The sequence below is a fragment of the Schistocerca gregaria genome, chromosome 3 (assembly GCF_023897955.1).
Source record: "Schistocerca gregaria isolate iqSchGreg1 chromosome 3, iqSchGreg1.2, whole genome shotgun sequence".
Classification (NCBI taxonomy): domain Eukaryota; kingdom Metazoa; phylum Arthropoda; class Insecta; order Orthoptera; family Acrididae; genus Schistocerca; species Schistocerca gregaria.
The window spans coordinates 418,143,061-418,170,542 of NC_064922.1; the positions used below are offsets into that span (position 1 = coordinate 418,143,061).

Consider the following 27,482-nt stretch of genomic DNA (forward strand, 5'->3'; position numbering starts at 1 on the left):
TAGATACTGCCTACAGGAAAATTAAAGAGACCTTTGGAGGGAAGAGAACCACGTGCATGAATATCAAGAGCTCAGATGGCAACCCAGTTCTAAGCAAAGAAGGGAAGGCAGAAAGGTGGAAGGAGTATATAGAAGGTTTATACAACGGTGAGGTACTTGAGGACAATATTATGGAAATGGAAGAGGATGTAGATGAAGACGAAATGGGAGATACGATACTGCGTGAAGAGTTTGACAGAGCACTGCAAGACCTGAGTCGAAACTAGGCCCCCGGAGTAGACAACATTCCATTAGAACTACTGACGGCCTTGGGAGAGCCAGTCATGACAAAACTCTACCAGCTGGTGAGCAAGATGTATGAGACAGGCGAAATACCCTCAGACTTCAAGAAGAATATAATAATTCCAATCCCAAAGAAAGCAGGTGCTGACAGATGTGAAAATTACCGAACTATCAGTTTAATAAGTCACAGCTGCAAAATACTAACGCGAATTCTTTACAGACGAATGGAAAAACTGGTAGATGCGGACCTCGGGGAGGATCAGTTTGGATTCCGTCGAAATGTTGGAACACGTGAGGCAATACTGACCTTACGACTTATCTTAGAAGAAAGATTAAGAAAAGGCAAACCTACGTTTCTAGCATTTGTAGACTTAGAAAAAGCTTTTGACAATGTTGACTGGAATACTCTTTTTCAAATTCTAAAGGTGGCAGGGGTAAAATACAGGGAGCGAAAGGCTATTTTTAATTTGTACAGAAACCAGATGGCAGTCATAAAAGTCGAGGGTCATGAAAGGGAAGCAGTGGTTGGGAAAGGAGTGAGACAGGGTTGTAGCCTCTCCCCGATGTTATTCAATCTGTATATTGAGCAAGCAGCAAAGGAAGCAAAAGAAAAATTTGGAGTAGGCATTAAAATTCATGGAGACGAAGTAAAAACTTTGAGGTTCGCCGATGACATTGTAATTCTGTCAGAGACGGCAAAGGACTTGGAAAAGCAGTTGAACGGAATGGACAGTGTCTTGAAAGGAGGATATAAGATGAACATCAACAAAAGCAAAATGAGGATAATGGAATGTAGTCAAATTAAATCGGGTGATGCTGAGGGAATTAGATTAGGAAATGAGACACTTCAAGTAGTAAAGGAGTTTTACTATTTGGGGAGCAAAATAACTGATGATGGTCGAAGTAGAGAGGATATAAAATGTAGACTGGCAATGGCAAGGAAAGCGTTTCTCAAGAAGAGAAATTTGTTAACATCGAATATAGATTTATGTATCAGGAAGTCGTTTATGAAAGTATTTGTTTGGAGTGTAGCCATGTATGGAAGTGAAACATGGACGATAACTAGTTTGGACAAGAAGAGAATAGAAGCTTTCGAAATGTGGTGCTACAGAAGAATACTGAAGATAAGGTGGATAGATCATGTAACTAATGAAGAGGTATTGAATAGGATTGGGGAGAAGAGAAGTTTGTGGCACAACTTGACTAGAAGAAGGGATCGGTTGGTAGGACATGTTTGAGGCATCAAGGGATCACAAATTTAGCGTTGGAGGGCAGCGTGGAGGGTAAAAATCGTAGAGGGAGACCGAGAGATGAGTACACTAAGCAGATTCAGAAGGATGTAGGTTGCAGTAGGTACTGGGAGATGAAGCAGCTTGCACAGGATAGAGTAGCATGGAGAGCTGCATCAAACCAGTCTCAGGACTGAAGACAACAACAACAACAACATACATATAGTTGTATGTGAAGCAAACATACTAAAAAAAGGATTATGTGTAAACGTCTGTTCATATATAAGGGGCAGCAGGTGCGAGGATACGAGTTTTTCCACATATTTTGTAGCCAATCTTTGGAAATGAATAATTTCGTTGAGTGAAAGTGAAATCTCATATTAATTTTGAATGTAAATGAACAAGCTTTAATAGTAATATTATATGTTTATTTGTTATACAGGATAATCATTCAGAATATATAGCTTTAATTATTATGTAAGAAGGTTTATTTAGGGGACAAGTCCTGTTTTGTTGTATTTTATGAGATATTCCAATTCGTCTCTATGCCATTACAAGAGAGGTGTAGGTGTCTTTGGGGTCTTGATTGGCAAAGTAGTCAAAGATGGCGAAGAGTCCGTGTCAGTCATGGTGTCAAGAAATACCAATGACCAGAAGCTTATGTCAATAATGTAAATATGTATGTATTGATTAATAAAAGCTTGTTATTTGTTACCCAGAAGACCTCCTGTAATAAGATACTTACCACCTAATATGTGTGTATTTAAAAGCGCAATAAAAGCCTTGAAAATCTACTCTGAGCTAAACATCACAAGGAGGTAAAACATAAACGAACCCTCACAATATGCAAACAGCTAAATTAAAGAAAACTCAGTCAAGTAATGAATACCTAGGCATAACATTATTCAATACTTCACCTTTACAGGTGTATCATGTCTCACTTAATGATTTTGAAAGAAAAACTGAAACATGATCGAAAGAAACGTCTTTCTACAATATTTCTGAATTTCAAAACTATTCTAAGGATGACCTGAGGTACTAAATGATTTCTAACTCTAAACTATTTTGTATTTACCTTAGTATGTCAACAGTTTATTTGGTACTTCTTTCTGTTGTGTTCTATGTAAAATTAACCTTTTCATGACCTGCGGAACATACATGTCCCACTTCACTTTTTCGTGCTTCTCGACCAAGGGGACAATACAAACCCACATCTGTACTGTACTGCCATCTACTGGAAGTCTTCGCTACTTCTTGAAACCATTACGGACTTCTTCCCGCCAAACAGTTGCATTCTGCTGGAAGTTGATCGATGCAGTGCACTTGTTTGATCGCTTCTGTGAAAGTTTTTTCACATTTTTCAACTTTTCTTCTGTAAATAAGCAAGGTAAGCATAATTACTGTATTTAATGTGTTTCTTATCATTTATTCGTGAATATAACGTGGAATTTCAGTATAAAATGTATTTCAGCGACTTGGTAAATACTTTTTAGTTTTTGACTGCATGAAATCACATGCGCAGTGGGATATTTGTCCCACATATTATTTATAATTTCGTTATACATTCGTTATTTTGGCTTTATTTCTTTCTCTGTGTGATGCTACATCACTTGGCTTGGTAAAGTATTCATACAATAATACTAAAGATAACAATAATAATATTTCAGTTTTCTTTTTAGAAATGTCACATCTGAAAGCCGAAGAACTTCTTAAGTATTATTTTTCGCTTCCTAATAATGAAGAATTTTCATAGGAAGGAGGTGATGATGAAGCTGCAGATGAACTCACCCATTTTGATGCATCCAAAAGTACATCTATTGATACTACACCGACTAGGACATTGGCTGAGCCACCTAGCTATGGTCATCACAAGAATGGTGTAAGTGCTAGAATGGAGGTGGCAGAAATTGATGGTATTTTGTGTGCAGTAAAAGAAAATGTCGCCGAAATTGCCAATGACACTGCAAATGAAGTTATTGTGTGTGCAGAACAAGAGAATGGGGCCAAACTGCCAACGAAACTGAAACAGAGTGGACTGACGATGTAACTTATTTTGAAAACTTATCACCATCTCTTGATGTAAGTGCAGATATAAACTTTGATTTTGGACAAAATGATAAAAAAGATTATTTTTGTACAATTTTTGCTGATGATTGTTTGAGGAAGATCAAAGATGCAACTCAAACATATGACAAAATTACTAGAGGTAAACGTGTAAGACAGGCCAGCTACAATAGGAAAGACTCTGACATTAAGGAAATAAAACATTTTATTTCCATTCACATTCTAATGTTAATACATAGGCTGCCTGAGCTGAGTCACTTTTGGTCCACCGACCCACTTTTAGGTGTAAGTGCATTTTCTCAACTAATGTGTAAAACCAGATTCTAAAAGCTGACTGAAAACATTCATTGCAATGACAATGCTACAGCAGTGTCAAAAGGTGAAACTGGCTATTATCGACTACACAAATTACGCCCAATAATTGACGCTATCAATAATAATTTGAAAGAAGTATAGACTCCATCAAATATCATGGCTGTTGATGAAAGTATGGTCCCATTCAAAGTGCATTCTTCTATAAAGCAGCACCTTCCAATGAAGCCTGTAAAACGAGGTTACTAAATTTGGTGTCTTGCCGATTCAAAAACAGGTTTCATAACCCAGTTTGAGGTGTATACTGGAAAGGACACCCAAGACTCATCGTTCACTTTGGGAGAAAATGTTGTGTTCCATCTTACTGAATCATACATGCAGTCTCGCCGACTAATTGTGTTCGATAACTGCTTCACATCATACAATCTGATGAAGTCACTAAATGAAAGAGGACTTTTTGGATTTGGAACATTGAGGACACACAGAAAGGGACTTCCAGGTATGATCAAGAAATAAGACAAATTACAATCAAGGCAGTTTATGCTCAAAACAAAGGCATGTGTCCCAGCAATAAAATGGAGAGATAACAAGACTGTGACAATACTAAGTACTTATCATAGCACAAAAGATGTAACCTTTGTCAATAGGAAAAACAGAGATGGTACTTCATCAGAGGTCTTCTGTCCTAAAGCAGTTTCATGGTATAATATACTTATGGGAGGTGTGGATCGTTTTGATCAGATGTGTGAGAGATATGCAATTGGAAGGCGATCTCTAAAGTGGTGCCATCGTCTTTTCTTTTCCGTAATTGACCTGGCAATTGTTAACACTTTCATAATGTAGAACTGTAAGCATGAGGGAGGACATAACCGGTTATCCTTTCGCCTTTCACTTATCACACAACTAACAGCAGTTATGAAATCAAAAGAAGAGGAAGAGCAAATTTTCTAAGAAGAAACAAGCTGTGTGTCAAGAGTGTATCAGACGAAGTTCGCCATCAAGCTGTAAAACATTTCCCAGTGAAAGACACAAGGAAACGCTGCAGGTTCTGCAGCACAAGCAGAAGGAAGTACGAACCAAGATGATGTGCATTCACTGTGAAGTTCCTCTATGTGCAATATCCCTGCTTCGAAAAATTTCATAGAAAATAAATGTTCCTGATATCTGCATTGGTAGAATCAACATCAAACATCATTTGCAATATAACGCTTGTATTTCTATAAATTGGTTACAGAAATTAATTATTTTTGCAAAAGTTGCAGCTGAAATAAAATATTCTCTCTTATGCTCTGTTTTTATTCAAACCTTTTCAATACTCCCACCTAATGACCAATGGGACATATAAAATATTTAAAAAAAATTGGTCATAGCAATCATACACTTTTTATACATTTCACCTTAGAAGCTATTCCTTAAGCAAAATATAAAACAAAAGTTTAAAGAACTGAACAAAAACTAAGTCAGTCATGAAAAGGTTAAGAAATTGTTCTCTAGTTTATATTTAACATGCCTTGTGTTATCATTAGTATGTGAATTGTAACTACATCGTCAAATGTATTTGTACAATAAATGGTGACTTCAACTGCATAAAAATGCTGAAAGAGGGTTCAAAATAAATAAATTAAATTTTCATGTAAGAGGTTCTTACACACTTCACACAAAACAAAAGATATACAATACAAGGGGGTATATATGATAATTCTTAGGCTGTTGCAGCCAAATTACTGCACTGAAGATGTACTGGAGTCCTTCTGTTGAAAACGTTTCCTAGTAAAAAACTAAAAATATATAATATTTCCTACAGGAATTATCCCATTCGTTTTGTTTTCTAGAACTAATAGTTCCTGCATTACAGTGAATGGAAAAATTGCAAGTGTTTTAATGGTATGTTGTTTGTTGTTGTTGTTGTTTTCAGTCCTGAGACTGGTTTGATGCAGCTCTCCATGCTACTCTATCCTGTGCAAGCTGCTTCATCTCCCAGTACCTACTGCAACCTACATCCTTCTGAATCTGCTTAGTGTATTCATCTCTTGGTCTCCCTCTACGATTTTTACCCTCCACACTGCCCTCCAATGCTAAATTTGTGATCCCTTGATGCCTCAAAACATGTCCTACCAACCGATCCCTTCTTCTAGTCAAGTTGTGCCACAAACTTCTCTTCTCCCCAATCCTATTCAATACCTCCTCATTAGTTACGTTATCTACCCATCTAATCTTCAGCATTCTTCTGTAGCACCACATTTCGAAAGCTTCTATTCTCTTCTTGTCCAAACTAGTTATCGTCCATGTTTCACTTCCATACATGGCTACACTCCAAACAAATACTTTCATAAACGACTTCCTGATACATAAATCTATATTCGATGTTAACAAATTTCTCTTCTTGAGAAACGCTTTCCTTGCCATTGCCAGTCTACATTTTATATCCTCTCTACTTCGACTATCATCAGTTATTTTACTTCCTAAATAGCAAAACTCCTTTACTACTTTAGGTGTCTCATTTCCTAATCTAATTCCCTCAGCATCACCTGATTTAATCTGACTACATTCCGTTATCCTCGTTTTGCTTTTGTTGATGTTCATCTTATATCCTCCTTTCAAGACACTGTCCATTCCATTCAACTGCTCTTCCAAGTCCTTTGCCGTCTCTGACAGAATTACAATGTCATCGGCGAACCTCAAAGTTTTTATTTCTTCTCAATGAATTTTAATACCTACTCCAAATTTTTCTTTTGTTTCCTTTACTGCTTGCTCAATATACAGATTGAATAACATCGGGGAGAGGCTACAACCCTGTCTCACTCCTTTCCCAACCACTGCTTCCCTTTCATGCCCCTCGACTCTTATGACTGCCATCTGGTTTCTGTACAAATTGTAAATAGCCTTTCGCTCCCTGTATTTTACCCCTGCCACCTTCAGAATTTGAAAGAGAGTATTCCAGTCAACATTGTCAAAAGCTTTCTCTAAGTCTACAAATGCAAGAAACGTAGGTTTGCCTTTTCTTAATCTTTCTTCTAAGATAAGTCGTAAGGTCAGTATTGCCTCACGTGTTCCAACATTTCGACGGAATCCAAACTGATCCTCCCCGAGGTCCGCATCTACCAGTTTTTCCATTCGTCTGTAAAGAATTCGCGTTAGTATTTTGCAGCTGTGACTTATTAAACTGATAGTTCGGTAATTTTCACATCTGTCAGCACCTGCTTTCTTTGGGATTGGAATTATTATATTCTTCTTGAAGTCTGAGGGTATTTCACCTGTCTCATACATCTTGCTCACCAGCTGGTAGAGTTTTGTCAGGACTGGTTGTCCCAAGGTCGTCAGTAGTTCTAATGGAATGTTGTCTACTCCGGGGGCCTTGTTTCGACTCAGGTCTTTCAGTGCTCTGTCAAACTCTTCACGCAGTATCGTATCTCCCATTTCGTCTTCATCTACATCCTCTTCCATTTCCATAATATTGTCCTCAAGTACATCGCCCTTGTATAAACCTTCTATATACTCCTTCCACCTTTCTGCCTTCCCTTCCTTGCTTAGAACTGGATTGCCATCTGAGCTCTTGATACTCATACACGTGGTTCTCTTCTCTCCAAAGGTCTCTTTAATTTTCCTGTAGGCAGTATCTATCTTACCCCTAGTGAGATAAGCTTCTACTTCCTTACATTTCTCCTCTAGCCATCCCTGCTTAGCCATTTTGCACTTCCTGTCGATCTCATTTTTGAGATGTTTGTATTCCTTTTTGCCTGCTTCATTTACTGCATTTTTATATTTTCTCCTTTCATCAATTAGATTCAATATTTCTTCCGTTACCCAAGGATTTCTAGCAACCCTCGTCTTTTTACCTACTTTATCCTCTGCTGCCTTCACTACTTCATCCCTCAGAGCTACCCATTCTTCTTCAACTGTGTTTCTTTCCCCCATTGCTGCCAATTGTTCCCTTATGCTCTCCTTGAAACTCTGTACAACCTCTGGTTCTTTCAGCTTATCCAGATCCCATGTCCTTAAATTCCCACCTTTTTGCAGTTTCTTCAGTTTTAACCTACAGGTCATAACCAATAGACTGTGGTCAGAGTCCACATCTGCCCCTGGGAATCTCCTACAATTTAAAACCTGATTCCTAAATCTCTGTCTTACCATTATATAATCTATCTGATACCTTTTAGTTTAATGGTATAAATTGAATAATTAATGCCCACTGAACTTAGAAATCACAGAAAATGTACATTAGTTAGTAGATTAGATTAGATTAGATTAATACTTGTTCCATAGATCATGAATACGACACTTCGTAATGATGTGGAACGTGTCAGGTTCATGAAAGATGTCTGTACAAGATATTACATTACACAAAATATTGCATGACACTAATGCTTAAGTTAGTTTTTTCCCTCCCTTAATTTATATCTAAAAATTCAACCAATGAGTAGAAGGAGTTGTCATCTAGAAATTCTTTTAATTTATTTTTAAATGTTGGTTGACTATCTGTCAGGCTTTTGATGCTATTTGGTAGGTGACCAAAGACTTTTGTGGCAGCATAATTTACCCCCTTCTGTGCCAAAGTCAGATTTAATCCTGCATAGTGAAGATCATCCTTTCTCCTGGTGTTATAGCTATGCACACTGCTATTACTTTTGAATTGGGCTGGATTATTAACAACAAATTTCATAAGTGAATATATATACTGTGAGATTACTGTGAGGATCCCTAGATCCTTAAATAGATGTCTGCAAGATGACTGTGGGTGGGCTCCAGCAATTATTCTGATTACACGTTTTTGAGCAATGGATACTTTTCTACTCAACGATGAATTACCCCAGAATATGATACCATACGAAAGCAGTGAATGAAAGTAGGCATAGTAAGCTAATTTACTGAGATTCTTATCACCAAAATTTGCAATAACCCTAATAGCATACGTAGCCGAACTCAGACGTTTCAGCAGACCATCAATGTGTTGCTTCCAGTTTAACCTCTCATCAATGGACACACCTAAAAATTTTGAAAATTCTACCTTAGCTACAGACTTCTGTTCAAAGTCTATATTTATTACTGGAGTTGTGCCATTTACTGTACAGAACTGTATATACTGTGTTTTATCAAAATTTAAAGAGAGTCTGTTTGCTGAGAACCACTTAATAATTTTGTGAAAAACATCATTTACAATTACATCACTTAGTTCTTGGTTTTTGGATGTTATTACTATACTTGTATCAGCAGCAAAAAGAACTAACAACGTCATGTCTTTAGTGGGTACATTTCAAAAATCAACAATTGTATCATTATCATCACCATTATCATCATCCTGCAGATCGAGTAACAGTACGGTATCGTACACATGATGTCATGTGCCACCAGCAATGGAATATGTAACGTCAGCGTTTCAGCATCTACATCGTGTGCGGAATACAATTCGGTTCCCATTATTTTCACTCATTCAGTCTTCAACTCTCTTCATACGAGGTAATGTTTCGGAAACTCGTTCCAAGAACCTGTCTGAAGTGAACTGGCAATCGTCATTTCCCTCTATGTACTCGAATATTTCCTCCACTGATGCAGTAATTCCTTTGACCTCTGGGTGTCCCGTTTTCTACATTTAGGCGCTGCGACTATAAAGAACTGATATGTTTCATCTGCAGCGTGTAGATTCCCAACATAGGGGACACGTCTTCAGATGGTGTCTCCTTAAGTCACCCTTCAGCTGCTCTGGACGAACTGTAATTGTATTATCGTAACTGAAGGATCGAACACTGTAAATCTTTCGCCATAGTTATAGGGTTTTTTTCTTCTGTTTGTCAAAAAAATCGCTATCAGTAGCTTATACGAAGAGACATCTAATTTTAAAGTCAAATTTCGCTTCAGTTGAATGCAGAAGTTTAACTCCAGCTGACGTTGAAGGCTGTTCCTCTGAAACAGCCTCTCTTAGAAATCCTTTAATTGACTGGAGCTGTTTGAAAGGTGTGTTAACAACAACACGTTTCTTTTTCCTGAAACATATCAGCTTTCCCACCTTATCTCAAATAACTGGCACTTACCAATATACATACTCCTTTCTCACGAACATTGCACTGGTCACTGACAACATCACTCACACAGATTAAACACTTATCATACATTGTTTTTATGAACTCATATAAAAAGTCTTTTAATTACGGCAAACAAGTACTCGCTTAATAAACTGAAAGTTACTCCATTAAACATGAGCACAGTGAAGTTATTTTGTCTTCTCACACAAGAGAACCAAACAGGAAATGTTGGGGATGGTATAGTCAATTATTCAGTGTGTGTCCTGAAGAGCGAGCAGTTCTCGTGGGGGAGGAGTGGAGGGGGGGGTTTACTGACCTTTTCCAGAAGAAAGCCACAACGGTTATACACGATGACTAACAACCAGTTACCCTACCAACAATGCAAGGCGTGCGGACAGATTTAAGTAGATTCTCTTCGTATGAGTAATTATTTTAGTAACTAAACCTGTATTCCATTTAGCGTTAACGTATTTTATGAAAAATAAACACTTCTCAGACGTGTCTGCGCACAATGCATTTTATGGAAAACACGCACTCGCACTCTTCCACCTGTGTCTGAGCATTGCTTCACCAGTGACTTACGAGGTGTGCCGCAGAAGGGTCGATATGGTTGTGGAACGTCTATAGTTGTCTACTGCGATGTAGTGACGTAGAGAGACTGGTGACTCAATTGCTCGCATTTTGTTTTGGAGACTCACAAAATGGGAAGTAAGTGACCTCATTCAGGCGACCTGCCTTCCCACACAGTTCTACCCTCCACCTCCGCTTCTCCTGCGGCCACCAGTCACATCCCCAGAACACAATTTAGCCCTCAATATGGCTTTACTATACGTAGATAAGGTCTGTCGCTTAATATTTTGTGTTTATCAACTTCATTTAGCAACAAACATTATTTTTACACCATTGAAATACTATTTTTAATCACTTTTTCCGTCCTCTATGATGCAAAAACTAATTTTTACAGAGAAAAATTAACTGGACCTTTTTTTGAAGGAAATTAAATGTAGTTTAATTTTGTACTGGGAAACATTTTATCTAGAACCCTCTCTTCTCGAGTTTCAAGAGAAAATTGACCTTTAAACGCCGCCGTCCCGTCCCGAACCCTCTCTTCTCGAGTTTCAAGAGAAAATTGACCTTTAAACGCCGCCGTCCCGTCCCCCCCCCCCCCCCCCCCCCCCAGTCACAGCTCACAGGTGGCGATTTTTTAGTGTATCGCTCGTGGGACTCACCATTAACACTTTACAAAATTTGCGATTACACGAATTTTTTCCTCTATTCGCCCTTTCGTTGGTCCCCGTTGAGTGAACTATTGAGACTGCAAGCAAAGCATGAACCACCTTCACGACTACAAGTCGTCACTTAATTCGTTACGCATTATAAGGCTCATACAGGAAATATTACAATAAGTTCAGTAAATACAATGAATATCGGCAACAACGTGCCAGTGGATGTTTTCCAACATACTGCGAAAATTTACCCTGTCAGCATTGATATGTGCACAATTACCATTTATCAAAATATCTAACTGCACATACAGTACAAGATAACAACAAATTATTTGTTGAAATACGTCTTTTGCTCACAGTTTTTATTATCCCGCGCTATAGTTATTGTCGATCTGTATTCACTGTCTGTAATCAATCCATCAGTTTGATCCGATATTTTCGGGCGATTATATTGGTCGACTATGTCCGATTCCGTCATTTCGAGTGTAGCAGCGTAGAACACAGAACATGTTAACAGAAAAAAAAAACAGCGTTGAGTGCATGTTGTGTAATGTGTGTGTTAGCAGAACTTGTAGTAAATACTCACTCGGTAGTACTGTGTCAGTAGTGTGATGTGGAAACATGGGAAGTAAACTATACTGATAATGAATTTTCTGAAAAGACATGAGGTATAGCAGAACATTCTCATACTGGACATACGTATGATATTTAGATGTAGCCGACGTGCTTAAATAGGTGATGCCAAACATTACAGCAGACTAAGTGAAGTGGTGGGTGATAGTGAAATAGAATTCATTCATTGAGGACATGACATGTTTTATTAAAAAGAAACCGCAACCACAAGGAAGAAGCATTAGATTTAATTTACAACGTTCTCGGCGTCATTGACTGACATACAAATAAAGATATCCTTTATTTTAGTTATACTGTTTAGAAAGCAAAATTTTCTGAGTGTTGTGTGATGCTGGCCCACCTCTGTAATCTTTGATAACGGTGTAACACACACGGACTCCCTCGGAACAAATTGACCGGTGGCTATGTCCGTAACATATTGAAAAATGCTTGAGAAGGGGGGCGGCAATACAAAACTTGTATCAATGACTTGTAGGCCAACCCGAGGTCAAGATTACGTGATGTTTTGGTTGTGAATTCGCGAAGCCGACGATGGTGAATGGCAAATAAAGGTTGTTGTAACAGGCCGAACTTCAACGTAGCCTATGTTTACGTTTGCCTAATATTTATCGCACTTTCCATATGTAAGACCTAAATCTGCACGGCAAATTCAGGAAATGTAAATATGATCACGGTGTATTGTTATGCATATTTTCTACATGTATCACACATAAACCGTGAAAAATATCAGAGAGTACGACACAGAACTTTACTTCGTGTAAATGTAGCAGCGTGTGCAGGCCTAAATTTGTAATATAACCCAATGATCAATAACATGCACTGCGAGTAAATGTTCAAACTGATTTTTCGTCTGTGCTATTTGTGAGTATATAATGGGTAGTCTAACAGGTCACTCACAAAAGTAAAGGATTGCTTAAAGTGTATTCTCATGCTTGAAATGCCCCGGAGTACTTTAGGATTCTATTATCTATCTCCATGAAACCCCTTTCTTTGTTATTCGTTTCGAAAGAGATGGATACATTTGAGAGATTTGATTGACAACCACTAAGCACCCAGACTGTAGCATACAATTAATATTTTTATTTGTGCAGCTCATATTGTTTATTCCCTACAATGCAACAGATGAGAATGTGAAAGATGAGGCATAAATAGAATTTGTCGGTAGCAAGATGTCTGTGGTTACTGGTGTCGGAGAGGTATCTTCTTAGGTTCACTCATTCCCTCTTGCGAAAGAAATTAAAACAAAAGATGAGCCCCTTAAAATGTTTGAGAATGCGCATAAAAGTAAGGTTAGAATACTTCCTCAGAATATTAGAGGATTAAGTAATAAGGTAGAAGGGCTTCTGGTCTGTTTGGAAAATTTAGAAAGGTACACCTCACGCCTATCTGAGCACCACAAACCAGAATTAGAGAAATTAAATGTAAAACATTACACTCTAGCATCCTACTCTTGTAAGATTAATGTGGGAAAAGTAGTAGTGGCACACACAAAATTAAATTAAATTGGGAAAGTAGATTTTGTAGAGATCATTACATAGATGTGTGTGTGTGTGTGTGTGTGTGTGTGTGTGTGTGTGTGTGTGTGTGTGTGTGTGTGTGTGTGTGTGTATTTTCTCTGAAAAGTAGTTGAGTTTCAATTGTAGCTGCATATATAGCACTCCACAGGGGAATCTTGAACTGTTTATTAGGGATATTTGCATTCCTTAGTATGTTATATCTGACAGCAGTAAGTAGTTAATGTGCTGCAGCGATTTCATTGTAGATTTTTCTAAAGGATTCTGATAGGAAAAGAGATCTGGAAACCTTATTTGCATCATGTAGTTTGCCCTAACTTTCCAACACAGGTGGATCAAGGCAGCAGGATTGATAGTTATCTTCAATGAAGCTCAAACCAAGGAGATGTCTGCATACCTCATGACAAATGCTAACTCTGATCATATTGCACAGTTTGTTCGAATAAATAAGATACTGCCTTGTTATAGATACTCCTCAGTAGTTAATGATTCAAGAACAGACATTTTTAAGAATAATTTACAAATGATGACCTGGGGTGAAATTTTTAATGAACTGAAAACTGAAATAAATTTATCATGGAATAGATTAAATTTTATTTCAGCATATGAAAATAGCTTTCCACATAAATTACTGGAAGAGACACTAACACATTGACTGCCATGGGTCTGCTAGTGTCCACAGCAGAGCCACACACCTGATACTGTGTGGTTCCGACAGGCACAGCGCAGCCTCGGACATAACTCTGTGTGTAGTGGAAAATGGCAGTCAACATAAACATCCATGGATCACTAGTAGGATTAAAGTGTCTTGTGCAAGGAAAAGGGAATTGTATCTGCTGGCAAGAACATGTGAAGATCCTGCAGTAGTTGCACACTACAGAAACTACTCAAAATTACTTAGAAAAGTTATTAAAAAAATTAAAGGATGTATGTTCTTTCAAAATTCTTACTTAATGTTTTATGGAATCTGATAAAATGAGAGACAGGACAAGAAGTCATAGAAAAGGATAACATCACTATTAATTTAAATGGAAAGGCTATAAATAGTTATAATTAGCATATATATTTAATAATCTTGTCTTAAATGTAGTAGTAAGTATGGCGATGAACATTTCAAGAGAGCAGGCAAGAGTATGTTGAACAAAGAACATGCACAGAATTCAGTCATGTGGATATCTTGTCCATTTCTCTTTCTGAAATTAAGAAAATTGATATTCTGTCAAAAATAAGTCATCTATATTTGATGGTCTTTCCACCAGAGTACTAAAGACTTGTTCCTACATATGAGCCTACCTTTTCTGAAATATGTTAAAATGCATTACTAACTCAAGGCATGTTTCTAGAGAGATTGGAATATTCTGTTCTAAACTCCTTATAAGAAAGTTTACACGAGCAAAATAAATAACTACCAACCCTTTTCACAACCAACACTGATTGCCAAAATTTCTTAAAATGTTGTGTATTCAAGAACAATATCCTCCCTGAGCAACAATAATATTCTCAGTAAATCACAGTTCGTATTTCGGAAGAGCTGCTCAACTGAGAATGCTGTTTACATAGGCCACCAAATTTTGCAAGCATTAAATAACTAAATGAAATCTATATCCGTACTCTGTAAACCACTGTGAGGTGTATGGCAGAGTGTATGTCCTGTTGCACTAATTATTAGGGTTTCTTCTTGTTCCATTCACGCATGGGGTGCTGGAAGAATGATTGAATGCCTCTGTGTGTTCTGTTGGTATTTTCTGTAACCTAACTCAGGCATTTGTTATGGGGTTGATTGTATAGGCAACCAGTGATAATGTAATGTCTGACTAAAATAATGCAAAAAGTTGTACTTAATAATACGATCAATGTAAACAGGGAGATTCTTTTGACTAGGAGAAATCGTTCAGTTCCAGAAAGGTGCGACATATTCAGTTCTGCGCGTATAGAGTCACGACACCAATGATATGTGTACCACATCATGAGGAAATAATTTCTAGGCGGAACTTTAAAAAAAAATTAGGTGTCCATATTGATGAGAATTTAATCTGGAAAAAAAAAATTTTGGAACTCCTAAAAAACTCAATTCAAGCGGCATTTGCTCTTCAAATCATTGCAAATCTTGGGGAGAGAGAAATTAGTAAGCTGACATATTTTCATTCAGCAATGTTTCATATGGAATTATGTTCTTGGGTAAATTGACTTTAAGAAAGGATGTGCTCCTAGCTCAAAAATTTTCCATAAGAATAGTAAGCAATGTTCACCCATACTCATCAGATAGACATCTATTTAAGGCGTTAGGGACTACTGCGTCACAGTATATTTATTCCATTGTGATGTTTATCACAAATAATCCACTGCAGTTCAAAAGGAACAACATTGTACATAATTACAACACCGGAAGAAAAAGAGAGATTCATTGATTCACATTAAGATTTCCTGGAACACAAAATGGGATGCACAATGCTGCCACCAAATTTTTTGGTCATTTCCCCAATTATACAAAATGTCTGACAGGCAGCAAAGTTAAATTTGAAAACAAATTGGAAGTTTCTCCTTGACAACACCTTTTATTCCACAGAAGAATTTCAATTTTTACAATGTGGGAAGGGGTGAAAGGTGGTGGGTAAGAATTACTAACTCATAACAGTACTGCAAAAATAAAAATAAATGTTAATAATGGTCAGCATCTACCCACATTTACACATGAATGTAAAATGACTCATTTCACATCATTACAATTAATTGTAAAAATGATCAGTGGAACATGAAACTGGCTAGCTAGCTAACTAAATTCCTTGTATGAGAAAGTATATGGTCAGATAATCACCCTTTATAATACATCTGGTAACAGCTATGAAACTTACTGTTGAGGCATCACTTGTTTGATAATTTTTAAACAATTTATTTCTTTGCTCCTGACTTGACTAAAAAAATTTGCTGGTAGGTATTCCAAGTAAAGCTGTTTGCTATCTAGCTACAGTCAACTTGCTTTTATATTTTACATTGCATTAATCATATTCCATGGATCCCACGGAGAATGGTCTCTGTGATGTGGAGAGAAGTCAGGAATGTACATTTAAGAGCAATACAGTGAAACGACACTGCTTGTTTGTATTACAGTGCTAATTCTGATTGCACATTAAATTTAACAATTTCTGTAAAGATATAGTTAGGTTGGAGTTCTTGGATAGAAATTTGTTTTAATTAAATCTTTAAACTTCACTACATTATCTACATGGCATTTACTGTGCTCTGGTAGGTGTGCCTACTTATCCGTCTCCTTTGTGTACTAATGGTAAGCACTTGAACTTGTTTTTGGTCCTAGTGTTATGTTCATGCTTTTCTCTGTTTTTTGCGAAGAGAGAAATAATGGTTATGACAAAGGACTGTAAGAAGTATAATTTGTTATGTGGAATATTTGTGAAAATACCAAGTTTTTTTAAGAGAATTATTCAGAACGGTTCTTACTGAACAACAGATTTCACTGTGAAAAACCTCACATGTTGACAAATTGTTTTTATTGGTATACAGAACCTTACCAAAAACAATTTGCAGCTAGAATTCAGAAAACTGTAGATTTGGAGATAAAATAAATAGCATCTTTCCAACAGTCTGTATTCCCATTTGGTTGAATTGTTGGCCTCAAAAGACCCACTTTGTAAGTTTGAGAATTTGTGATTGAACATATCAAAAAACGAAGCTTTAAAATTTCAAAATACATTATTTTGTATTAAATCTACATTGTACTTTTGAAAGTGCCTACAGAAGAGACAGTGTATAGACTTTTTTCAGGCAGCTCCCTCCTATGGACTAGACAAGTGTCACTAGAATTGTTAACAAGATAGGCTTATTTTTGAAATATAATTAAATCATTACAGACACAATAGAAAGATGTCATATTTCCCAAGTACATGCAGCTCTGCTGTATGCCTTAATGATGATGATATCCTCTTGGGTAAAATATTCCAGCAGTAAAATAGCTCCTCCCACACTCTGCTCTCCATTTGGGATGTATTCAAGAGGGTGTTGTCCTAAGGTAAAGTAAAACTGGCATTCTACAAGTTGGTTGGTGGAATGCTAGATCCCTTAATCAGATAGGAGGGCTAGAGAATTTAAATACAGATATGGTCGGTAATTGCTTTGAAGAGAGACAATTCAGTTGTACCAAAAATTTATTCAATATACGACTGTTTTCATGAAATTCAGATTGCAACTGCAGGTATATAAGCAATTGTAACACTCAGAAGGGGAACAGACTAATGAACAAGATGTCTCACTTATTGTACTTGGTAATGCTTAATGCTTAACATGCAGGTGGGCCAGCCAATGTGAAGGCTCCAAGCCACTGCATCTTAGGCAAACTATATATATATATATATATATATAAAAGAGGAGAGGGTCTAATAATAAGACAAACTTAAATCATAACGTTTGGACAGTAGGATGAAGGAAAAAGGAACCAGAAAGCAAATAATGTACTCCCACTGGCAGATGCACACTATGGCCACCAATAAGCACTGAGCAACAGCCTGTGCCAGAGGAACAGAAGTGTGAAGTGATATAGGTGCACATGATTGTGTGTGTGTGTGTGTGTGTGTGTGTGTGTGTGTGTGTCTTGTTTTTCCAGACATATTAAATTATATTTCCACCCTCCTGAAAATGGTTGTGATTTGAATAACTCATTACTGCAGCTGAAGCAAACCTCTTTAAATCAATCAATTATGCTTTTCAGCTGCAGATGGTCCTACAAACCAAATTTTGGGGAATTAAGTAGGTTGAAGTTAGATATAGTGGGTGTTAGTGAAGTGCTGTGGCAGCAAGAATAGAACTTTGGTCTAGTCAGTACAGTGAGATCTCCCCTAAATCAAATAGGGATAATGTAGGAGTACACCTGATAACAAACAAGACAATAGGAATGTGGGTTACTACACAGAACATAGTGAACACAGTATTGTAGACAAGACAGACACAAAGCTAACACCCATCACCGTAGTAAAAGTTTATATTCCTACCAACTTTGCGAGATAAAGGAAATTATTCAAATAGTGAGACTTCCTTACTTGGATTTAGTCCCTCCAACACTAAGCAACATATAAAGCAACAAGGTTCTTCCACTGAACTCTTATCTGCTAGACTGTTAGCTTCCTCTTATCTGCCAGCTTGTTAGATTCCTCTCAGTACATGTCTGTGCATTGAAAATCCTTTGCAAAAGTTCATTTTGAGGTATTATGAGATGTTCCTCTACTTCTGTATCCATCCATTGGTTTCCACAACAGTACTGATTTGGGGATTCTTTCGTGCATAGAACATGCCCCACAAGTTCAGTCTTCTTTCAGCAATGATTTTGTGCAGGTGGTGTAGACTACTTCTTCTCTGCACTTCATCATCTGAACTGTGGTCCTGATAACTGATCTTCATGAGTCACTTCAAGCATCATTAGCCAGAAACATTATGCTTGGTTGCTGATTTGACTGATATTTTCCAGGTTTCACGTGTGTTTATGGTGTATAAGGATGACAGAGGATTACAGCTGAAGCTTTGTGACAAACTTAACAGTCCAGCTGCCACATGTTTGCCTTATGTTTGCAGATTGCAGAAACTTTCCCGATTTTGCTTCTGATATCTGCAGCTACATCTCCATTACTACAGATAAGGCTGCCAAGATACAGATTATCAGTCAACATCTTGTAGAACTTTCTGTTGCACGAGAATTTGAGTAAGCATATTTCTACTTTTTATGCACTTTGTGTTATCACCATTTATGAGGGTGGTTTGGAAAGTTCTCAGAATCATCAATAGCTGTCAGTACTAGCACGAGTTGTTCACGTGATATGCATTGGACTGTTGCCTGTAAACATGTACCATGTCAATGCTCTTGGAAGAGACCTGTGATGATGAAGTGGCTCTGTTGTTCCTGCACAGTGATTTGCAAAGATCGGAAAAAAAAGATTCGAGCAGTGATTAAGTACTTCATAAATAAAGGTATGAAAGCAAAGGACATTCATGGCGATTTCCAGAATACACTGAGCTCCTTCCTGTTGCAAAGTGGACAAGTGAATTTAAATTTGATCAGAAGAGCTTAGATGATTCTCCTCGCAGTGGTCAGCCAAGATGTGTCAGTCCTCCAGAAATGATTGCAAAAGTGCACAAAATTGTCATGGAGGATTGCCGATTGAAAGTGTGTGAAATTGCTCACGCTTGCCAGATGTCAACTGAAAAGGTATATCACATTTTAACAGAAGAAATAGAAATGAACAAAATTATCTGCAAGATGCGTGCCGCGACTCTTGACACTGGATCAAAAACCCATGAGAATGGAAATATCAGAACAATTTTTGGCCTGTTTTCGGAGAAACGAACAAGATTTTTTGCACCTGTTTGTACCCCAGATGAAACTTGGGTGCACTACTATACCCCAGAGACAAAACAACAGTTAAAGCATTGGAAACATGCTGACTCTCCGCCCCAAAGAAAGCGGGAAGGGCGTGGCATCAGTGTTCTGGGATGCAAAAAGGATTCTGTTTGTAGATTATCTCCACACTGGGCAAATGATTACTGGAGGATACTATGATAACAACCTGGACAAATTGCTACAAAAGATATATGAAAAAAGGCCAGGCTTAGCAAGGAAGAAAGTCATCTTTCATCAAGACAATGTCCACACACATGTGCCATTTCCATGGCAAAATTACACGAACTAAGATATGAATTGTTGCCACAAACACCTTATTCAACTGATATGGCTCTGTCTCTTCCCAAAACCGAAAATTTTTCTTGGTGTGCGAAGATTCACTTCAAATGAAGGATTGATAGCCGAAGTTGACATTTATTTTGCAGGCCCGGAGGAAACTCATTTTTTAGATGGGATCAAGGCACTGGAACATCGCTGGACCAATTGCGATAATCGACAAGGTGACTACATTCAAAAATAAAAAAGGTTTCAATCATGTAAGTTCTTCTTCTTTTTTTTTTTCTTTTTTTTTTTTTTTTTTTCTGTTCTGAGAACTTTTCAAACCACCCTCGTATTTTTACTCTTAGAGAACTGGTCATTCCATCTAACTCTGTGTTTCTGCCAGAAAAAAAATGGCTTGTTCTCATAGCTGACTAACTGGTGTTTCTTGAATCCTTTTTAGAAGAACAAGACAAACATTACCTTGTCCTGAGAGAATGGTGATAACTCTTCAATTTTTACATTTGGTTAATTATCCTTACTTATGCATGCTTCAGGGAGATCGCGACTCTTTCATGAGTAAATGCATAGCAAGCTTGGGGTCACAAGCTGTTGCAGCACCGCCTTCCTTTCCTGTGCTGCAGTGTCAACAGTTCCTAATGGAAGGGATTGTCCACTGTAAAGAAACTTGTAAAGAAACAGAGACTAGTGCATAGTAGGTGTAAAACAAAGCATAGTGCTATATACTGAGAGTTCTGAATGAAATGCATTTGGCTGTCAAGGCAGCAATGTGTGAAATCTTCAGTGGCTGCCATAGAAGAATATTGTCAACCGATCTTTCATGAAAACCAAAGAAATTGTTTTCATATGCACCGGTTGTTAGTGGCACAAAAATTAGTGTCAAGTCACTCATGAATGGGACAGAAACTGAAATTGAGGGTATCAAAGCAAAAGCTGAAGTACTAAACTCCATTTTCAAATGTTCCTTTGAAAAGGAATACCAGGAGAATTGCCCTAATGTAATCCTCATATCATTGAAAATATGAGTAAGACAGGTGTTGAGATACAGCTGTGAAATCATTAAAACTAGATAGAGCCCCAGGGTCCAATGAGATCCCTACTAGATTCTATACCGAAGTTGCTGTAATTTATCGTAGATCTTTCGAACAAAAACAGTGACCAGTAGTTGGAAGAAAACAAGAAGGGTAGCAGAAGTGATCCACAAAACTACTGTCCAGTATCTTTGATGTAGATTTGTTTTAGAATCTTATAACATCTTCTGATTTCCAAACCTTATGAGGTATATCAAATAGACTGACCTGCACCACGCCAAGCAGCATGGATTCCAAAAACATTGACCATGCAAAACCACCCATGAACCATGGACCTTGCCATTGGTGGGGAGGCTTGCGTGCCTCAGCAATACAGATAGCCATACCGTAGGTGCAACCACAACGGAGGGGTAACTGTTGAGAGGCCAGACAAATGTGTGGTTCCTGAAGAGGGGCAGCAGCCTTTTCAGTAGTTGCAAGGGCAACAGTCTGGATGATTGACTGGTCTGGCCTTGCAACAATAACCAAAACGGCCTAGCTATGCTGGTACTGTGAGAGGCTGAAAGCAAGGGGAAACTATGGCTGTAATTTTTCCCGAGGGCATGCAGCTTTACTGTATGATTAAATGATGGCGTCCTCTTGGGTAAAATATTCCAGAGGTAAAATAGTCCCCCATTCGGATCTCCGGGCGGGAACTACTCAAGAGGATGTCGTTATCAGGAGAAAGAAAACTGGCATTCTACGGATCGGAGTGTGGAATGTCAGATTACTTAATCAGGCAGGTAAGTTAGAAAATTTAAAAAGGGAAATGGATAGGTGAAAGTTAGATATAGTGGGAATTAGTGAAGTTTGGTGGCAGGAGGAACAAGACTTCTGGTCAGGTGACTACAGAGATATAAACACAAAATCAAATAGGGGTAATGCAGGAGTAGGTTTAATAATAAATAGGAAAATAGGAGTGCGGGTAAGCTACTACAAACAGCATAGTGAACGCATTATTGTGGCCAAGATAGATACGAAGCCCACACCTACTACAGTAGTACAAGTTTATATGCCAACTAGCTCTGCAGATGAAGAAGAAATTGAAGAAATGTACGATGAAATAAAAGAAATTGTTCAGATAGTGAAGGGAGACGAAAATTTAATAGTAATGGGTGACTGGAATTCGAGTGTAGGAAAAGGGAGAGAAGGAAACATAGTAGGTGAATATGGATTGGGGCTAAGAAATGAAAGAGGAAGCCGCCTAGTAGCATTTTGCACAGAGCACAACTTAATCATAGCTAACACTTGGTTTAAGAATCATGAAAGAAGGTTGTATACGTGGAAGAACCCTGGAGATACTAAAAGGTATCAAATAGATTATATAATGGTAAGACAGAGATTTAGGAACCAGGTTTTAAGTTGCAAGACATTTCCAGGGGCAGATGTGGACTCGGACCACAATCTATTGGTTATTACCTGTAGATTAAAACTGAAGAAACTGCAAAAATGTGGGAAATTAAGGAGATAGGACCTGGATAAACTGAAAGAACCAGAGGTTGTACGGAGTTTCAGGGAGAGCATAAGGAAACAATTGACAGAAATGGGGGAAAGAAATACAGTAGAAGAAGAATGGGTAGCTTTGAGGGATGAAGTAGTGAAGGCAGCAGAGGATCAAGTAGGTAAAAAGATGAGGGCTAGTAGAAATCCTTGAGTAACAGAAGAAATATTGAATTTAATTGATGAAAGGAGAAAATATAAAAATGCAGTAAATGAAGCAGGCAAAAAGGAATACAAATGTCTCAAAAATGAGATCGACAGGAAGTGCAAAACGGCTAAGCAAGGATGGCTAGAGGACAAATGTAAGGATGTAGAAGCTTATTTCACTAGGGGTAAGATAGATACAGCCTACAGGAAAATTAAAGAGACCTTTGGAGAGAAGAGAACCACGTGTATGAATATCAAGAGCTCAGATGGCAGCCCAGTTCGAAGCAAAGAAGGGAAAGCAGAAAGGTGAAAGGAGTATATAAGGGTCTATACAAGGGCGATGTACTTGAGGACAATATTATGGAAATGGAAGAGGATGAAGATGAAATGGGAAATACGATATTGCGTGAGGAGTTTGACAGAGCACTGAAAGGCCTGAGTCGAAACAAGGCCCCCGGAGTAGACAAAATTCCATTGAAACTACTGACGGCCTTGGGAGAGCCAGTCCTGAGAAAACTCTACCATCTGGTGAGCAAGATGTATGAAACAGGCGAAATACCCTCAGACTTCAAGAAGAATATAATAATTCCAATCCCAAAGAAAGCAGGTGTTGACAGATGTGAAAATTACCGAACAATCAGTTTAATAAACCACAGCTGCAAAATACTAACGCGAATTCTTTATAGACGAATGGAAAAACTAGTAGAAGCCGACCTCGGGGAAGATCAGTTTGGATTACGCAGAACTACTGGAACATGTGAGGCATTACTGACCTTACGACTTATCTTAGAAGAAAGTTTAAGGAAAGGCAAACCTATGTTTCTAGCATTTGTAACTTAGAGAAAGCTTTTAACAATGTTGACTGGAATACTCTCTTTCAAATTCTAAAGGTTGGAGGGGTACAATACAGGGAGCGAAAGGCTATTTGCAATTTGCACAGAAACCAGATGGCAGTTATAAGAGTCGAGGGGCATGAAAGGGAAGCAGTGGTTGGGAAGGTAGTGAGACAGGGTTGTAGCCTCTCCCCGATGTTATTCAATCTGTATATTGAGCAAGCAGTAAAGGAAACAAAAGAAAAATTCGGAGTAGGTACTAAAATCCAGGGAGAAGAAATAAAAACTTTGAGGTTTACCGATGACATTGTAATTTTGTCAGAGACAGCAAAGGACTTGGAAGAGCAGTTGAATGGAATGGGTAGCATCTTGAAAGGAGGATATAAGATGAACATCAACAAAAGCAAGACGAGGATAATGGAATGTAGTTGAATTAATTCGGGTGATGCTGAGGGAATTAGATTAGGAAATGAGACACTTAAAGTAGTAAAGGAGTTCTGCTATTTGGGTAGCAAAATAACTGATGATGGTCGAAGTAGAGAGGATATAAAATGTAGACTGGCGAAGCGTTTCTGAAGAAGAGAAATTTGTTAACATCGAGTATAGATTTAAGTGTCAGGAAGACATTTCTGAAAGTATTTGTTTGGAGTGTAGCCATATATGGAAGTGAATCATGGACGATAAATAGTTTGGACAAGAAGAGAATAGAAGCTTTCGAAATGTGGTGCTACAGAAGAATGCTGAAGATTAGATGGGTAGATCACATATCTAATGAGGAAGTATTGAATTGAATTGGGGAGAAGAGAAGTTTGTGGCACAACTTGACCAGAAGAAGGGATCGGTTGGTAGGACATGTCCTGAGGCATCAAGGGATCCCCGATTTAGTATTGGAGGGCAGTGTGGAGGGTAAAAATCGTAGAGGGAGACCAAGAGATGAATACCGAGAGGTGAATACACTAAGCAGATTCAGAAGGATGTACGTTGCAGTAGGTACTGGGAGATGATGAAGCTTGCACAGGATAGAGTAGCATGGAGAGCTGCATCAAACCAGTCTCTGGACTGGAGACCACAACAACAACAACTTGCAAAACCCAACCTGCACTTTTCTCACATGACATGCTGAAAGTTTTGGATCAAGGCAGTCAGGTAAATGCAGTATTTCTTGATTTCCAAAAAGTGTTTGACTTTGTACTATATCTATGCTTGTTGTCAAAAATCCGATGTAATGGGCTATCAAAGCTTGTGTCTAGATTTGAGTGATGTAGCATATCATCTTGGGTGGAGAGTCGTCATCAAATGTAGAAGTAATTTCCAGGGAGGCGTATTGGGATCCTCGCTGCTCATGTTGTATATTAATGACTCGCAGACAGTATTAATAGTAACCTCAGATTTTCCATAATGGTTCAGGTATCTATAATAATACACTGTCTGAAAGAAGCGGCATAAATATTCAGTCAGATCTGGCCAAGATTCCTAAGTAGTGCAAAATTTGGCGTATTCCTTTAAATATTCAGAGGCGTAAAACTGTGCATCGACAAAAGGAGAGAGGGGGAAAAAGAAAAGTGTAGTAGCCTGTGACTATAAAATATCATTGAGCCACAGTTGGAATTGGCCAACTCCTACAAATATATGGGTGTAACGTTTTGTAGGGATTTGAAATGGAATGTGATCGTGTATGCTCAATATGATTTGTTAGTAGATTACTGGGAAAATGCAAATCAATCTACAAAGGAGATTGCTTACAGGTTACTTATCTGTCCTGTTCTGGAATTCTGCTGAAATGTGTGAGGCCTGTAACAGATAGGACGAACAGGAATACTGAATGTATACAGAGGAAGACAAGGACACTCTCAGATGTTCACAGGTTTGTTTGACCCATTTGAGAATGCCACAGAGATGCTGATGAAACAGAACTGGCAGACTCTTGAAGATATAAATAGTCCATCCTGAGAAAGCCTACTTACAAAGTTTCAAAAACTAGCTTTAAAAGATGACTCTTAGTAATAGACTACAACTCCCTACTTATCACTCACATAAGGGTTGTGAGGACAAGATTAGATTAATTACAGCCAACACAGAGGCATTTAATCAGTCATTCTTCCCATGCTCCATACGTGAATGGAGTGGGAAGAAACTTCAATGACAGGTATGGTGGGATGTACTTTCTGCCAAGCACTTCATAGTGGTGAACAGAGTAGATATAATTGTAGATATCTGACTATCCTTCCTTCTATTGCTCTATTTCTCATGGTGGCAGCCTTTATGTTGATCCAACTATTCCCTAGATTCTGCCTTCCTTTCTTGGAATATTCTTTCATTCACCACCTTTTGGCTAAAGTAATTTGTGGTCTCCTCCTGGGTTTGACCACCACTTCCAAATGTTTCTGTAGTGTGGACTTAATGTGTAATAGCACCTAATGCATCCATAGTTATAGGTCATATGTGTGCAATGCCTATGTAGGCTCTTATTTGAGCTTCAAAGCCAACATGGTAACTAATGTAGTGGGGTGGGATGGTTTTGTACCATTTTGGTTGAGCCCACTGACAACAAAGGGATGCCAGTGCTGATCCGGAGATGATAGACTGCCATGCATGCAAAGAAGTATGGGCCCTTGTTCCTGGGGCATCAGGACACCCTGCAACAGCCATCATGCCAAAGGGTCTTTGCTCTGTGTAGGAAGCATCCATGGGGCGAGCTCTTTGTTTAGAGTGACATCAGAGTGGATGTTTTGCACATGAAACATCAGAACAATGGCCGTTCTGATCTGGCCACCACATCAGACAGATACAGAAATTTCATTTTTCATTCCACATAGCTGTAACCATACTGATTCCTCTACCCTGGCTACCCGATTGGAAGAGGGACATGCCAGACCTCAAGGAGCTAAAAAAAATTATCCAAAACTTAGTATGTACTCTGATTGGAATAACTTTACTGCAATGAAGCATTTATTTTTTGGTGGAATATATTAAAAATAAATTTTGAAAACTTGAGTTGTTGGTCTGAAAGTCCTATGGACCACAACTGATTAAAGCCGTCTCCGCTGCACAGTCTGCAGTTCTTCAAACATATGAACATTGTGTGACATACCAGTGATCATAGCCCTATACAAGACTTTGGTCTAACGTATCATCTTCCACAGAGACATTACTCTTCTAACAGACAAGAAGCTAGGGCTAATTGTGAGTGCAGGCGCATACATTCTGTCCGAAACATCCAAAAAGGTCTCAGGGCTTTTACAATAGATGCAGGCACCTTTATCTTAGCCTCTGAAGGTAAATGTCGTACCAGAAAAAGTTAGTGATGATGTACAGGTGTGACGTGGATTCTTACGTCCCACTGCCTTTGAGGTGCTTCCATCACTTGCACTTTTGTCACATGTCATCATGCTGCAAGGCCAACCCAAGTTGTGGTAACTGCAGCCAGTCACTCCACAAGGTAATCCTTGTGAACATCCACATTTGAGTGTCAATTTCACAAACGACCATCTTCCATGTTCATTGGTTTTCCCAGTCTTCAAGAAATTAAGTAAAACACAGGGATATAAATCTGTTCACACTTGTCTACTGAGGCGTGTAAAAGGGATGAACACCTACGTCCTGTTGTTATGATGTCCAATTATACAAAATCTGCAGCTATCACTCTTGCATCCCAATTTTTTCAAAACCAGTCTCTCACCACCCTCCTTTCTTGTGATTCTTACAGCACCACTTCCCTCACCCAGCTGCAGGAGTAGCATCCTCCTCCAGCATCTTCCTGTGACAGGGCTCTTTCTCAGGACCCATATCCCCAGAAAGCCACAGACCAGAGGCCAAACACCAGCCAGTGGCTGAAGGAGTCCCAGGGCTGCATGCTGTTCATACACCCGTCACAAGAATTCTGGTCATGAAAAGCTGCGGGGGGGGGGGGGGGGGGGGGAGGAGGAGGAGGAGGAGGAGGAGGAGGAGGAGGAGAAGAAGAAGAAACAATACAAGG

The 27,482-nt window shown here is 38.4% G+C and overlaps 1 protein-coding gene across 4 annotated transcripts in view; it reads left to right on the forward strand.

Annotated features, from left to right (window-relative positions):
- Positions 1-27,482, forward strand: part of LOC126354337 (thymidine kinase 2, mitochondrial-like) — a 185,740-nt gene that overhangs the window by 67,199 nt on the left and 91,059 nt on the right. Inside the window, exon 1 of one of the 4 annotated variants that reach the window (XM_050003905.1) lies at positions 11,604-11,798. The exons of 1 other annotated variant lie outside the window; for it this stretch is intronic. In XM_050003905.1, the coding sequence (XP_049859862.1) occupies positions 11,794-11,798 (5 nt within the window). In that variant the 5' untranslated portion in view covers positions 11,604-11,793. Of the gene's footprint in view, positions 1-11,603; positions 11,901-18,750; positions 18,982-27,482 lie in introns of those variants that run through there. 2 more of the 4 variants (XM_050003906.1, XM_050003904.1) reach the window with 2 other exon arrangements.